The sequence below is a fragment of the Podarcis vaucheri genome, assembly GCF_965113315.1.
Source record: "Podarcis vaucheri genome assembly, chromosome: 16".
NCBI classification, from domain to species: domain Eukaryota; kingdom Metazoa; phylum Chordata; class Lepidosauria; order Squamata; family Lacertidae; genus Podarcis; species Podarcis vaucheri.
Window position 1 is genome coordinate 18,457,741 of NC_138754.1, and position 13,684 is coordinate 18,471,424.

The following is a 13,684-nucleotide window of genomic DNA, read 5'->3' on the forward strand; positions in this document are numbered from 1 at the left end:
TAATCCTCTTTTAAAGCCACCCAAGTTGGAGGCCATCATTGCCTCCTGAGGGAACGAGTTCCACAGCTTAACTACACACTGTGTAAAGAAGTACTTTCTTTTAGGTGAATCTTCTAGCATTCAGCTTCATTGAATGGCCACATGTTCTAGAGTTAAGAGAGAGGGACAAAAACATTTATCGAGTTTTATGTAAAAGTAGTTTAATGTTCCTTAAATGATGCCTTGGAAGGAGTTTTGTCCTGAAAGGCAGGATAGAGATAATCGCAACAGATAGAACTGGCATAGATTGAGAAGCCACATCAGCCTCTCATGGTGGATAAGGTTATCCATGAATACTAGTCACAAGGCGGATGGGCCATCTCCACTATCACAGGCAGTAATGCTTCTGAATACCAGATGATGTACATTGCAACTGGGAGTAGTGCTCCTGTGTCTGGGTCCAGCTTGTGGGCTTTTCATTGGGATATTTGGTTGGCCACCGTGAGAACAGGATGTTGGGCCCCCTTTGGCCTGATCCAGCTTCTTATGCTTAAAGCCAGAGGGATTGGGTCCAAAGGCATAAAAATCAAAATACAAAGGTGAACACCCATTCCAAAGGTTGGCAAATTCATGATGTTGGCAAAATCAGCTGTTTTCTGGGCTCATGTGGAAGGGTTAGAAACTGAAGCGTGAAGATACTTACTCAACACACATAACCACTGAGTTGGTTCCGTGGGCAAGCGAATGGCAGATCCTTGCAGACGTTCCTGGGAAAAGGCACATAACCTTTAACGAGTCTCCTTTGGCAACAACTAAGTTGAACTGAACCCTTTATAAATGGGGCATCACTAGTTGAAAACCATTATGTACATTTTGTTCCCTCCTGATCAGCAGTTTCAATGGGTAAAACTCAGAAGAGAACCAAAAAACCCATACTTTTAAAGCAAGGTGTGCTAGGAAGAACGAAGACTGGGATCCATTTTGGACTGGCTAGCGAAAGGCTGGCTGGGAAAGATGCCTTTGACTCCAGTGATGCACAGCTGTGGGAACAAGCCCTCCTTGAGATGACCATGGACTCCCTCCATGCAGAATGAACGTGTAAATACGTGAATAAGTCAGAACAGGACCAAACAAACCTCAGACCACATTTTTGGACTTCTTTCAAATTAATTCTGACCATTTCTGGAAGACCTTTCATAGAAGTCCATTGAAGTATGAAGCACAAATACATTCTTTGGCATTTTTCATTGACCTTCACATTAGGAATTAATACAGAACCAGACATCTCTGGAACAGGAAGGCTCAGCCCTGTTTTATAGAATCATAGAATCATAGAGTTGGAAGAGACCACAAGGGCCATCGAGTCCAACCCCCTGCCAAGCAGGAAACACCATCAGAGCACTCCTGACATATGGTTGTCAAGCCTCTGCTTAAAGACCTCCAAAGTAGGAGACTCCACCACACTCCTTGGCAGCAAATTCCACTGTCGAACAGCTCTTACTGTCAGGAAGTTCTTCCGAATGTTTAGGTGGAATCTTCTTTCTTGTAGTTTGGATCCATTGCTCCGTGTCCGCTTCTCTGGAGCAGCAGAAAACAACCTTTCTCCCTCCTCTATGTGACATCCTTTTATATATTTGAACATGGCTATCATATCACCCCTTAACCTCCTCTTCTCCAGGCTAAACATGCCCAGCTCCCTTAGCCGTTCCTCATAAGGCATCGTTTCCAGGCCTTTGACCATTTTGGTTGCCCTCCTCTGGACACGTTCCAGTTTGTCAGTGTCCTTCTTGAATTGTGGTGCCCAGAACTGGACACAGTACTCCAGGTGTGGTCTGACCAGAGCAGAATACAGTGGCACTATTACTTCCCTTGATCTAGATGCTATACTCCTATTGATGCAGCCCAGAATTGCATTGGCTTTTTTAGCTGCCGCTTCACACTGTTGGCTCATGTCAAGTTTGTGGTCAACCAAGACTCCTAGATCCTTTTCACATGTACTGCTCTCAAGCCAGGTGTCACCCATCTTGTATTTGTGCCTCTCATTTTTTTTGCCCAAGTGAAATACTTTACATTTCTCCCTGTTAAAATGCATCTTGTTTGTTTTTGCCCAGTTCTCTAATCTGTCAAGGTCGTTTTGAAGTGTGATCCTGTCCTCTGGGGTGTTAGCCACACAATCCCATCCTGCCATGTTAAGCTGCCTACAGTTCAGAAACTTCAGCCGGTGCAGAATTCAGCAGCCAGGTTGCCCACCGTGGTTTGGGCATATAATGCCAATCCTGGTGTGACTGCATTGGCTGCCAATTTGTTTCTGGGCCCAAGCCCAGAACTGTTGTGGCTCCCCGTTTGTGGAATGCTCTCCCCCGGGAGACCCACCTGGCACCTTCGTTTCATATCATCAAGTGCCTTTGGCTAATTAACCAATAGATGGCCTTTTAAACTGTGTGTAGGCACAGGTTATTGACATTGTTTGTTGTTATTCTTTATATTGTTATAGATTTGGGGGGAGACCACCCTAAACCTTAGAAATTAATAAGTGGTAGGATTTTGATTATTATTTGGAGCAGGCATAGGCAAACTCCGGCCCTCCAGATGTTTGGGACTACAATTCCCATCCTCCCTGATCACTGGTCCTGTTAGCTAGGGATATGGGAATTGTAGTCCCAAACATCCGGAGGGCCGGAGTTTGCCTATACCTGATTTGGAGTATTGAAGGGAAGATTGGAGGCCAGCGGAAAAAAACACTTTCCAAGTCAGTGCCTCAATTGGATAGAGGCCTTAACTTGACAAAAGGGGTTGGTGGCACATATGCGAGGAATTCTTGGGCCTGAGCAGAAAGAGGTTGTCAGACTCATGGCAATGGGGGGGGGGGTGTGTGTTTGAGTTTTCAGGAAAAGAGTGTCTTTAGAGCGGTGTTTCCCAAGCTTGGGTCTCCAACTGTTCTTAAACTACAATTCTCATCATCCCATCCTACTGGTTTGGCAGAGAGGTGGTACCCAACTTTTGTAGCAGTATTCATAAAGATAAAAATAAATACCCGGAGGCAGCACAAACCACCCCACCCCTTCATAGCAAACATTTCATGACCTTTACATTAAAGTATCACCCCAAATTCTCCACAAACAACAAAGTGAAGCATTTCAAAAACTTTTCAAAGAACTTACGGATGCTTGCAAATAGTGCAACCCCTCCATGAAGAAATATGATTCCTTTCCTGTTCCCAGCAGGTGATGTCTTGGGGCAGTACAGCCTCACAGGCACCCCATCAAAAACCAGGTCCCTTGTGATCATTTTTGGGTCCTTCACTTCTGGAATTAATAGGTTTAGGATCCTGAGTATGGAATATCTATGGAAGATGCCCAGTTTTTCCAGAATTCCTCCCTGTTTAAACCAAAACATTTAGCATTTTAAATCAGCATTAGATATATGTATTGCATATATGTATTGCCTATGGAACAGAAACCGTGCATGGGAGATGACCGTGCTGTTTATCCTTTCCTTCCTCTTGGGATGGAAACTTATTCTCTTTGAGCAGCCCAGAAGTGAAGCCCCTGCCCACTCCCCTTTCCTTGTACGCTTCCTGTTATTTCAAACCTTAAGATGCAACACAAATTGGGGGTATTCAGTGCTAGTACTACTCAGGATAAATCCACTGGAGTGCATAAGAACCTAAGCAGTGTAGGAGTGCAAACATCCAGAGTGTGGGGATCAGATGGGATTACTATGAGGAATTATAAAATATGCATCAAGCCATTGTGTCAGCTGTGAAAGCATGGTGTTGATTGGGTTTAATTCATTGACAGTAATTTCTGATCAAATCCCACAACCCTCTGCATTTCTGGCCATTTCCTCTACTGTCCATTTCTCTCTGCTTGCATACACAGCCCAGCTGCCAGTTGCTTTGCCAGGCATCACAGCTGTCAACCGTCCCTTATTTGGCGGGAAACTCCCTTATCCCAGCACCGTTTCCCGCTGCTGTCCTGGATTGATGATGTCCCATAAATTTCTCGGGTTTCAAAGGAAGCAGCTCCTCTCCCTCCCTCCCTGCCGGCCAGGGAGGAGGGAGGCTCCAACTGTGTTGCTTGGCTGCGTTGCTCACCCAATAAGGAGTCTAAGAACGACTGGGGGGTGGAGTTTGCATGCCTTGTGCCGATTAAATCGGCCGTGTTGCCTGGGGACTCGCCTTTCCTCAGTGCTTCCCAGCAGAGAGGTGACGGTGTGTAATATTGAGGCTTGGAAGTGAGCAATAGCCCTGATGGAGCTGGTCTGGGGAAAGGAGAAAGATCTGCTTATGGAAAGTAACTGCAGCACTTACCAAGCAACGGTCAGCGGGACACAATGAGAAGAAAGGAAAGGTTATGTTGGGATCCACCTCTGAATTACCTGATGCAATTTGCCAGGAAGGCCACTGGGTGGCAGCACATTACAAGAGACTGAAGCAAAATGACTGAAACATGAAAAGAGGGTGCCACGATTGTTTGCAAGGGCAAAATCCCACCTACAGTTTAGCTGAGCTCTTTACTTTGGGACCTGTGATCCCTTATTCTGGCTGCTGATCCCTTATTTTCGAGGCTGCTGATCCCTTACTTTCAAATCTGAAAGTTGACAGCTATGCCAGGCATGTATCCTGGGCTGTGAAAGATAGTGGGCAGGTTCTTTTGATGTAGCTTTTCTGATATGTTAATCTTAGGATGTTAATCTTAGGGCCAGGAAACAGATCTCACATGAAGGTGATATTGATCCCTGTCCTCCTGGCCTCCTTCTTATTGCTTGTTTGTGACTTCCGGGGTTGCTGGATGCACTCCTTTGTAGTTATGTTTTGTTTACACCAGAAATATGCATGCTTACGGTAATTAGTTTTTGTAGGTTAACTTTGTCCCCACGTGGGGTTTGTTGAAATGCTCAGAGGAAATCTGATTGGTTCTTACGAACATGGTGACAAAAGTTCTTTTGTGAATAAAACGACCTGGGGCCGAGGGGGCTGGAGACACAGAGAGACAGAGATTATTATACACACCCTTCCCAGAGTCTTGCTGGTTCAAGCCTCTGTGTGTATTCTTATTAATCAGAGTTCAATCCTTCCTTTAGTTTGTGAATGCCTCAACCCTCCAAAAGTTTCCCCACTGGGACATCTCTGTATTATGGCCAAGATCTTGAGCCCATCTAATCATAGATTAGGCCAATTCATGGAGGAGGCTATAGATATGTTTGCACTATTGTGGGTTGTATGCAGCTGAATACTGCTTGCTAGGACTCACAACCGCAACCAGTCTTGCTGGTTTCAAGCCTCTGTGTGTATTTTCATAACCAGAGTTCAATCCTTCCTTTCCTTTGGGAACGCCTCAAAGCAGAGCCTGCTGGATTAGGACAATGGCCCATCTAGTCCGGCATCTCGCAGTTGTCAACCAGCTGCCCCAATGGGAAACCCACAAACCCGGACCCAAGCACAGGAGCCCTCTCCCCTCCGGTGTTTTCCAGCAACTGGTGTTCAGAAGCATTGCTGCCTCCATCTCTAGAGCCAGAGCTGCTTAATAAGCATCCATAGCTATTGCCTCCGGGAATTTCTCTATTTCTCGTTGGAAGCTATTCAACTTGGCAGCCATCACTGCCTCTTGTGAGAGTGACTTCCATGGATTGAACATATTATGTGTGAAGAAGTCCTTTCTTCTATCTGTCCTGAATCTTCCAACATTCAGCTTCATTGGGTTGTCTACAAGTTCTAGTGTCATGAGAGACGGAGGAAAACCTTTCTCTCTCTATTTCCTCCATAATCTTAAGCATTTCTATCATGTCGCCTCTTACTTGCCTTTTCTCTAAACTATTTCAAATGTTGCAGCCCTTTTTATAGAGGTGTCGCTTCATCCCTGTAACATATGTAAAATAAACTTACCAGTACAAATCCATATCCCACTAAGAGATTTAAAAGTATCAATGGTGCAGGATGGGTGATTCCTCGAGGCACGTGGGTCCTGGCAAGAGTATAAGAAACTCCCCACACTAACAGCAAGAAATGAATGAAAATAGTCGTATATAATATCAGCATCCACAAAGTTCCACCAAATGTCATTTCCCTTCAACTCAGAGGCACAGAGCCAAGGACTTTGCCTTAGGCAATGCTGGTGGCTTTTATACAAGAACACTCTGTGTCACCTGCAAGAGAACATCCTCGGCCAACCCACTTACCGTATTTTTCGCACCATAGGACACACTTTTTCCCTCCTAAAAAGCAAGGGGAAATGTGTGTGCGTCCTATGGAGCGAATGCAGGGGGGGAAGGCAGGCGGGAAAAGCCCTCAAGAGCCGCACACAAGCTTCGTGCGCTCTTGCAGGCTTTTCTCTAGGAGGGAGAAGGGACTGACTGGCTGCAGCAGTCCCTTCTCCCTCCTGGGGGAAAAGCCCCCAAGAGCGGCACCCTCTTTAAAGGCTGCGCGGCTCCTGCGGGCTTTTCTACGAGGTGGGGGAATCCCCCCACCTCCCAGAAAAGCCAGGAGAAGCCGCACAGCCCCTTTAAAGAGCGCGCGGCTTCTGCCGGAGGTGGGGGAAGCTGCAGCAGATTCCCTCCTCCCGGGCTACCTTTGAAGCGGCAATGTGGGAGGGGGGCAGTTTACACTCGTGTAAGCAGCTCCTCTCCCACTTTGCTGCTTCAAAGGGAGCCCGGGAGGAGGGAATCTGCTGCAGCCTCGAGCAGCGAAGAGGATCCATGGGTCCCCTCTTTCCCTCCTCCGTGGTTGCTTTGAAGCAGGAAAGTGGGAGGGGGGCAGCTTACACTCGTGTAAGCAGCTCCTCTCCCACTTTGCTGCTTCAAAGGGAGCCTGGGAGGAGGGAATCTGCTGCAGCCTCGAGCAGCGAAGAGGATCCATGGGTCCCCTCTTTCCCTCCTCCGTAGTTGCTTTGAAGCAGGAAAGTGGGAGGGGGCAGCTTACACTTGTGTAAGCAGCTCCTCTCCCACTTTCCTCCTTCAAAGCAACCACGGAGGATGGATCCTCCGCTGCTGGAGGCTTCAGCGGATTCCCTCCTCCGTGATTGCTTTAAAGTGGCAATGTGGGAGGGGAGCAGCTTACACTCGTGTAAGCAGCTCTTCTCCCACTTTCCTGCTTCAAAGCAACTACGGAGGAGAGAAGGAAGGGGACCATGGATCCTCCGCTGCTCACGGCTGCAGCGGATTCCTCCTCCTTGATTGCTGGGAGTTTCTCTGGGCAAGAATTCCCTCAGCTTAAGTGGGGTGGGGGAAGTGTGGCAGGTAGGGGGGTACTGAGAGACACATGTCTCTCAGATGAAAATTGGGAGTGGGCATTGTGTGAAGTGGCTGTGGATCTCCTGCCACAGAACTGTAGGACTGTATAGAGTTGGGAGGGCCACCCAAGGGTCATCTAGCCCAGCCCCCTCACAATGTAGGAATCACAGCTAAAGAACGCCAGGCAGATGGTCCCCCAACCGCTGCTTAAAAGCCTCCAGTGGTGGAGACCCCAAACACCTTCCGAGGTCATAGAATTGCAGGGTTGGAAGGGAACCCCAGGAGTCATCTAGTCCAGCCCCGGTGGACAGCGGGCGCAATCCATCCCGTTGTGCAAGACTAAAAATGCTGCGCAAGGCTAAAGAAGAAGCCAAGGCAGTGAGTGGGATGGATCGCGCTTGCTGCCTTGTCTTCTTTAGCTGCACTGGAGAGGTTTAGCTCCTGGGTGGAGAGGTTGCGCGGCTATGGATCCCGCACGCTGTTTTGGCTTCTTTGCTCTTTGGGGCTGGGGGGGGGGGCGCAGCCCCGAGAAGCTCTGGGAGAAGTGGACAGGCTGCATGCAGCCTGTCCGTTGCTCTTTGGGGCTGGGGGGGGATAATATTTTTTTCCTTGATTTCCCCCTCTAAAAACTAGGTGCGTCCTGTGGTCCGGTGCGTCCAATAGAGCGAAAAATACGGTAATCTCTCAGCTGAGAAGAAAACAATTTGTTTAGGAATGTGGTAATAAGGTGCAGGCTAACCATAAACTTGCTTAACAGCTTATCTTTAGAATGACTCTTGGTTAGAATGCCCGAAAACAGGTTGGCTGACAGCTGAAATGGACGCATGCTTCAGCAAATATAGATCTTGCTTAAGCCTAAGGGTTGTCAGTATGTGGCTTTATTGCTTGAGTCAATGTGTAAAAGCATAGGAACACAGACCAAAGGAGGAAAGAAATTAGGAGGAATGGTAATCAAATTCAGAATAATGGGATATGTCAACAAAGGGGGGGGGATTTTAGTATTTTAATTGGGCGGACGTGATAGGCTGTAAACCCTGCACATACCCAGCCAATGGGGAAACAGGAGGAAACCTGCCTCGGGTATAAGGGATATAAGCTTCGGTCTTACTATTTTTGGGTGTGTCTGCTTTTGGACACCTGATCTTGCAAGGATGTTATTTTGTAATCGATAAACTCTCTACTGCTTCAGCTATTTTGTTCAGATTTTGAGGATCTCACACCCACTTCTAACATTCCTCACACAGGGTGCGGGTGAATGTTCGTTGGTGTGAATTTGCCTAAACTCCCCTGTCAAGTGCCAATCAATGTCCCTGCAGTCGTTATTAGCACTAACTCAGGTTTCCAGACCATTTCCAAATTCAACTCCTTGCATAACACGTTGCAGTAATCCAAATGGAAGGTAGTCAGTGTTGATTTGTCCTCAAGCACCTAATGCCATGACACCATAGGGTGGAGGTGATGAGGGCAAGGTAGGAAAGCCAACATTGCTGTGGGGGAAAGGGCACAGAAGAAGAGCTCCCTTGTGACAGGCCTTGTTTGAATCAGAGGGGATTGTTTTACTAGCACTCTTCAATTTCAGTGTTTTGGGGGAGGAGAACTTTGGGCCCCTCGGTGTTCTTTGGGTCTCAACCATGGGTCCCTATATGTTTTTGAACTCAGTGGCGTAGTGTGGGGGGTGCAGGGGGGCCGGCCGCACCGGGCGCAACATCTGGGGGTTAGAGTTAGGGGGCGCAAATCCATGGGTTATGGGGCGCAAATCCACGGGTTAGGGGGCGCAAATTACTTGCCTTGCCCCGGGTGCTGACAACCCACGCTACGCCACTGTTTGAACTACAACTCCCATCATCCTTGAGCACTGGTCATGCTGGGTAGCCATGATCTCCTTCTCGTACGTCTCCTGGATGGTGCCAACTCTTTCTCTTATGGGCTTTCTGTGAAGAGGAAATCCCCCTTCTGTATTTACTATGAGGGAAGGAGTCCCTTGCCTCTTTGTAAATGCTTGATTTACCCATGAGAAGAAGGAAAAACTCAGTTGACACAGAAAGGAGCATTACTCATCCACGTGTAGCATGTGGGTGAATGAGAAGTCCCTGCCTCAAAACACCGGGACCTGTCAGAGAAGAAGCCATTGGGTTCTGACCTGTCCCCTCCTGGGCGGCCATCTTGTTCTGGGGTGGCAGAAGCAACCGGCAAAGCTATCACAGCTATGACACACCTCAGAAGGCAGGGATACCTAAGCATGGTTGAGGAGCCCCACTCGTGACACTTGGGGAAGGTAATATGGATTGTCCGCTGGGTCTGGGGACTTCTAAAAGAGAAACCTCACAATCCTGCCCCTCACCCATAAGTAGTGGTGGTGGGGAAGAACACTTAAAGACTACTTGGCGGCCATGACACCTAAGTGCCTTCCCTTGCCTTAAAACCACTCATTAAAAAGAATAGATGGAAAAGAAAAATATATCTCCATACACAGAGCAAAGGCAAGGAGCACGTCTTTTTCCCACATGGGTTTGTTATTTGGTGAGTAGAAAACACAGTACAGTTGGTGGGGAGTGATAATGCAGAGTATCACCTATGGGGGCCAAGGCCGACAATCCACTGCCCCCCCTCATGCAGGCACGGCAGCTCCCCCCAAAAGCGGGGGGGTGGGGGAAACCACCCAAAAAAGACAGCCTTGAAGATTGCCTGCTAATGTCCATGCTCCGCGGTAGGAGTGCAAATATCCAGAGAGGTAGTGATCAGGTGGGATTGCTATGAGGAATAATAACAAATATAGAGTAAGCCATCTGTGTCAGCAATGAAAGCATTGCGTTGACTGGGTTTAAACTATTTTGATATGATTTTTGATCAATCCACACCTCTGCATCCCTGTGAAATAAATATTTAATTGCCTCCCCAAGGGGCCCCTGCCTCAGAAGGAGGAGCAGGACCTTGGAAGGAGTGCAAATGAAGGCTCTCTACAGGTCGGGAAAAGACAGAGACCACACCAGGATTTGGAAAAAGCAAAGCCTGATGTTTATTGAAAGAACAGAAAAACAACAACACAAAAAACTGTTGCAACAGGGTCCCCGCTCACGCAATGACACGGAGTCAGAGACCCCAACAAAAGGACTGCCTTGATTCTTATACCTTTTGATTGTCATTCAGATCAATAGCAAGGAGGTGGGGGGAAGCGACATGAGTGGTGTGAAGAGTAGATTAACATAGGGTGAGCAGGATGCTGAAAGACTTTCTGGAGGTGTCAATTTGCTGAAGGGCTCAGGTGATATGTGTCGATCTTCGTGCTATTTAATTTTGGATCTGCTTAAAATGGCTTTTCCTTTATCTACAGGAAAACCTTCGCAACTGCTGATAAATCAGCATGCAGATGTGGGGCTGGATGTTTGAGAAGATGTTCAGGAAATGACTTAAATGTTAATGTGAAATCCTATTCTGCGTTGCTATCATTTCGGGTGTTTGCATACTTTTTGGAAAATAAGACTGCTTTATTTTGAGCTCATATCTGTGTGTATTCATGGTATGGTTTGCAGACCCAGTAGGTGGCAGTGTGGGAGAGAGAGTTTTGGCAGCCTTTTGGATACAATATCGAGTCAAGTACATACATTTGAAATACATAGATTGTTACATTCTTTAAAAACTATATTTTGGATACATTCAGAAAAGTACAGCATACTACGGCATTTCATTAAAGATACATTCACGAATACATTTTAAAAGGATAGCTTCATGGAGAAAGAGGTACACTTCAAAGAGGTACACTTTGTAGAGAAAAGATTCATTTCAGTAAGGGCATCTCAGAAAGAATACATTTAGACTCATTTCAGTGATACAGGAATGGCAACAGGCACGTTCCATTAAGATGATGCATTAAAATGGAAAAGGCACACATTATATTACATTCAATGATACATGAAAAGACACAGTAAGATGACATATTCCCAACAATGCGTTCTTTAAGACACAGTTTATTATTGTTGTGGGACTTTTGGGTAGGATGATATCATTAGGATCATTTTTCCTTTATTCCCCTCTCTGACCCTGATTCTCTTATGACAATTTCTCCTCTCTGAGGCTTAATTTTTTTTGGGGAAAATTATTGCCTCACATCCATTACTACATACTCTCCTTCTCCAAGGTGATACTGGGGAAGGGTGTGATCGGGTTGCAAGGGTGCAAGAATGGGAGTGTGGGGTAAGGGTGAACGGAAGGTGGACATAAGGATAGGAATACATTGTCCACAGCAGCACAGGATGCCAAGGAAGACAATCAGGGAAATGAATATAATCAGTATGCCTCTCGCTAATTCGCAGAGCCAAGAGGTTTGAGGTAGCCATGACCAAGGATCCCAGTCGGAAAGACCTTCATGGGGGATCTTCTTTAGAGTATCAGTTAGGGAATCTATGGAATCAAGGTGTCCAGTGATATTGAGGGTCTGGTCTGACACAAAGGAACAGCATTCTGTCCCGATTAATTTACAAGCACCTCCTTGGGATGACAATAAATAGTCCAGACATAAACAGATTTGAATGGACATTTTGCGTACTTCTGTGAGCTCGGTAAGGACGGAACGTGTAGTAGCTTCTGACTCTTTCATGAATTGTAACAGGACACCAGCAAGCCTAAGAATGTCTAGGTGATTTGAGAAGGTTCCATAAGTGGGGAGGAGGGCTCGGAGCCACGTTTCCCCATTTGGTTTTGGCTGTGGGCGTGTCGTGGGAATGGGGGATCGCCTGTTTCTCAAGTGGCCGTCAGGTAGAGCTAGGGTAACTCTGAACCCTGGGTGAATGTGGCCGAGGTAACAGGACCCCTGCATATGAATAGAGACCCACGTATAAACTCTTTGCACACAGATCCAAAATAGTCCTCCCAGCGGCTTTTCTATACGCCCGGTGCGGAAGGCAGTAATGAGGTCTGGCATAGGTTTTTCTCGAGTGAAGGGTGTCAGTACTGCAGTCAAAGCATCGCTGAGAGATTTGAATGAGTGGGTGTGGGAGTGGTTGCGAACCAGTGTGGTGAGTCCCTCAGGGTTGGTTTTGATGGTAACATTACAGGCGCTGGAGCCTACCTGGTCTCCAGTTCCCGAGAACTCCTTGCACACTGGTCCAAAGGTTTGGCCACTCAGATAAATATATTGGGAGCTGGGTTTCAGGAAAGTTAGGTTGCGTTGAAGCAGGTAACTAGATCTGTATTGATCTAGTGTGAGGGGTGTGCTTATGAAGGGTGTCAGGGGTTCAGGGACAGAGGCACAGGTGAGGGGGGAGACGGAGAGCGATGGGGAAGAATCCCAGGACAGTGAGGAAGAGGATGACAATGACTTGAGGTCTTCCATGAGTCTCTCAAGTGAATTGGAGGATTCCCAGAAGGGGGCGCCCCTAGTCAGACCAAGGGGGGTCACAGGGGGGACCTGCCAGGAGCAGGGAAGCAGCAGGGAAACCCCGAGTGGGAGTGGGAGATCGGGGCCGGTTTCCCAGCAGGAATGGAGTGAAGAGAGTGGAGTTCCCAGTGTGACACACGGAGCAGAGCAGGAAGGAGACAGGGGAAGGAGATCGGGGCAGGACGTCCTGCCGGAAGGGGCGGAGAGTAGTACAGGGAGTAGTGTAAGTGTCAAGAGGAAGGTCAGGGGCAGCGAACGCGCGCCAAGTTCAAATGTGGAGGCGCACGGAAATGGAGGAGCCTGGCCCCAAAGCACGAAGGAGGGGGGAGCAGGCATCTGAGGAATCCGCTTCAGGAGAGAGCAGGAGGGAAGGAACCCAGGGGGGCAGAAAGACCCTGCGGAAAAGGAAAGACAGGAAGAGGTGGACTAGCACAAGCCTCTTAAGCTGGTGTAGGGGCGGGACCGATTCAGAGGGGACTTCAAACGTCTAGCCTAAGAGACGCGGGGCTGCACGCCTCGGTTGTGGAACCAATAATGAACTGCAATAAACATCCTTGTATATAAGAAGAGCCTGGCGTTGGTCTTTTGTGAGCTGAGACCTGAGGCAGCCCTGACAAAGGGTATCCCTTCATCAATGTGTGATGGGGCGTGTGCACAGATCCAGCACTGTGAAAGATTTGTGGTTTGTACTACATTCTGTAGAAGTTATACATAAGAGTTTGCTTGCCATGACGATAGTCTGCGGGCTGGGGGGGGGTGTTATTTCTGAGAGTTTAACATGTCTCGGGGCAGTTCCTATGGGGTGGACAGGGTCCTGGGACTTGAGGAGCATTGGGTCAGTTGCTATTCCCCCACATCGCTGCGGTCCCTCAGGATCCCATTCCCACCACCCACAGGATGCAACCACCCTTCAAGATACGCTTTTCCTACCCAGTCAGAAGTTGTGTGCAGGTCCCATATACAGCAGAATCTTCGGACGCAAATACCTTGGTAGGTGGAAGTAGCCATTTGATTGGTGCAATAAAATCCATAAGTCCAATTTTCGTAGTACATGGAATCTGTGTAGCTTTCCCAAAGTCCATTGCCGATTTCAGAGGGTTG

At 47.7% G+C, this 13,684-nt stretch overlaps 1 protein-coding gene and 1 long non-coding RNA gene across 4 annotated transcripts in view; one reads left to right on the plus strand and one right to left on the minus strand.

The window, feature by feature from the left end:
- The window catches only part of LOC309521471, a 177,863-nt gene that overhangs the window by 19,470 nt on the left and 144,709 nt on the right, over positions 1-13,684 (plus strand). The gene's annotated exons all lie outside the window — the stretch shown is intronic.
- LOC309521447 (arylacetamide deacetylase-like 4) overlaps positions 1-13,684 on the minus strand; it is an 85,414-nt gene that overhangs the window by 1,621 nt on the left and 70,109 nt on the right. Inside the window, exons 1-3 of one of the 3 annotated variants that reach the window (XM_082203951.1) lie at positions 5,867-6,074; positions 3,141-3,284; positions 683-746 (exon numbers count right to left, since the gene is read on the minus strand). The exons of 1 other annotated variant lie outside the window; for it this stretch is intronic. In XM_082203951.1, coding sequence (XP_082060077.1) covers positions 683-746; positions 3,141-3,267 — 191 coding nt within the window. In that variant the 5' untranslated portion in view covers positions 3,268-3,284; positions 5,867-6,074. Of the gene's footprint in view, positions 1-682; positions 747-3,140; positions 3,358-5,866; positions 6,075-13,684 lie in introns of those variants that run through there. One more of the 3 variants, XM_082203948.1, reaches the window with a different exon arrangement.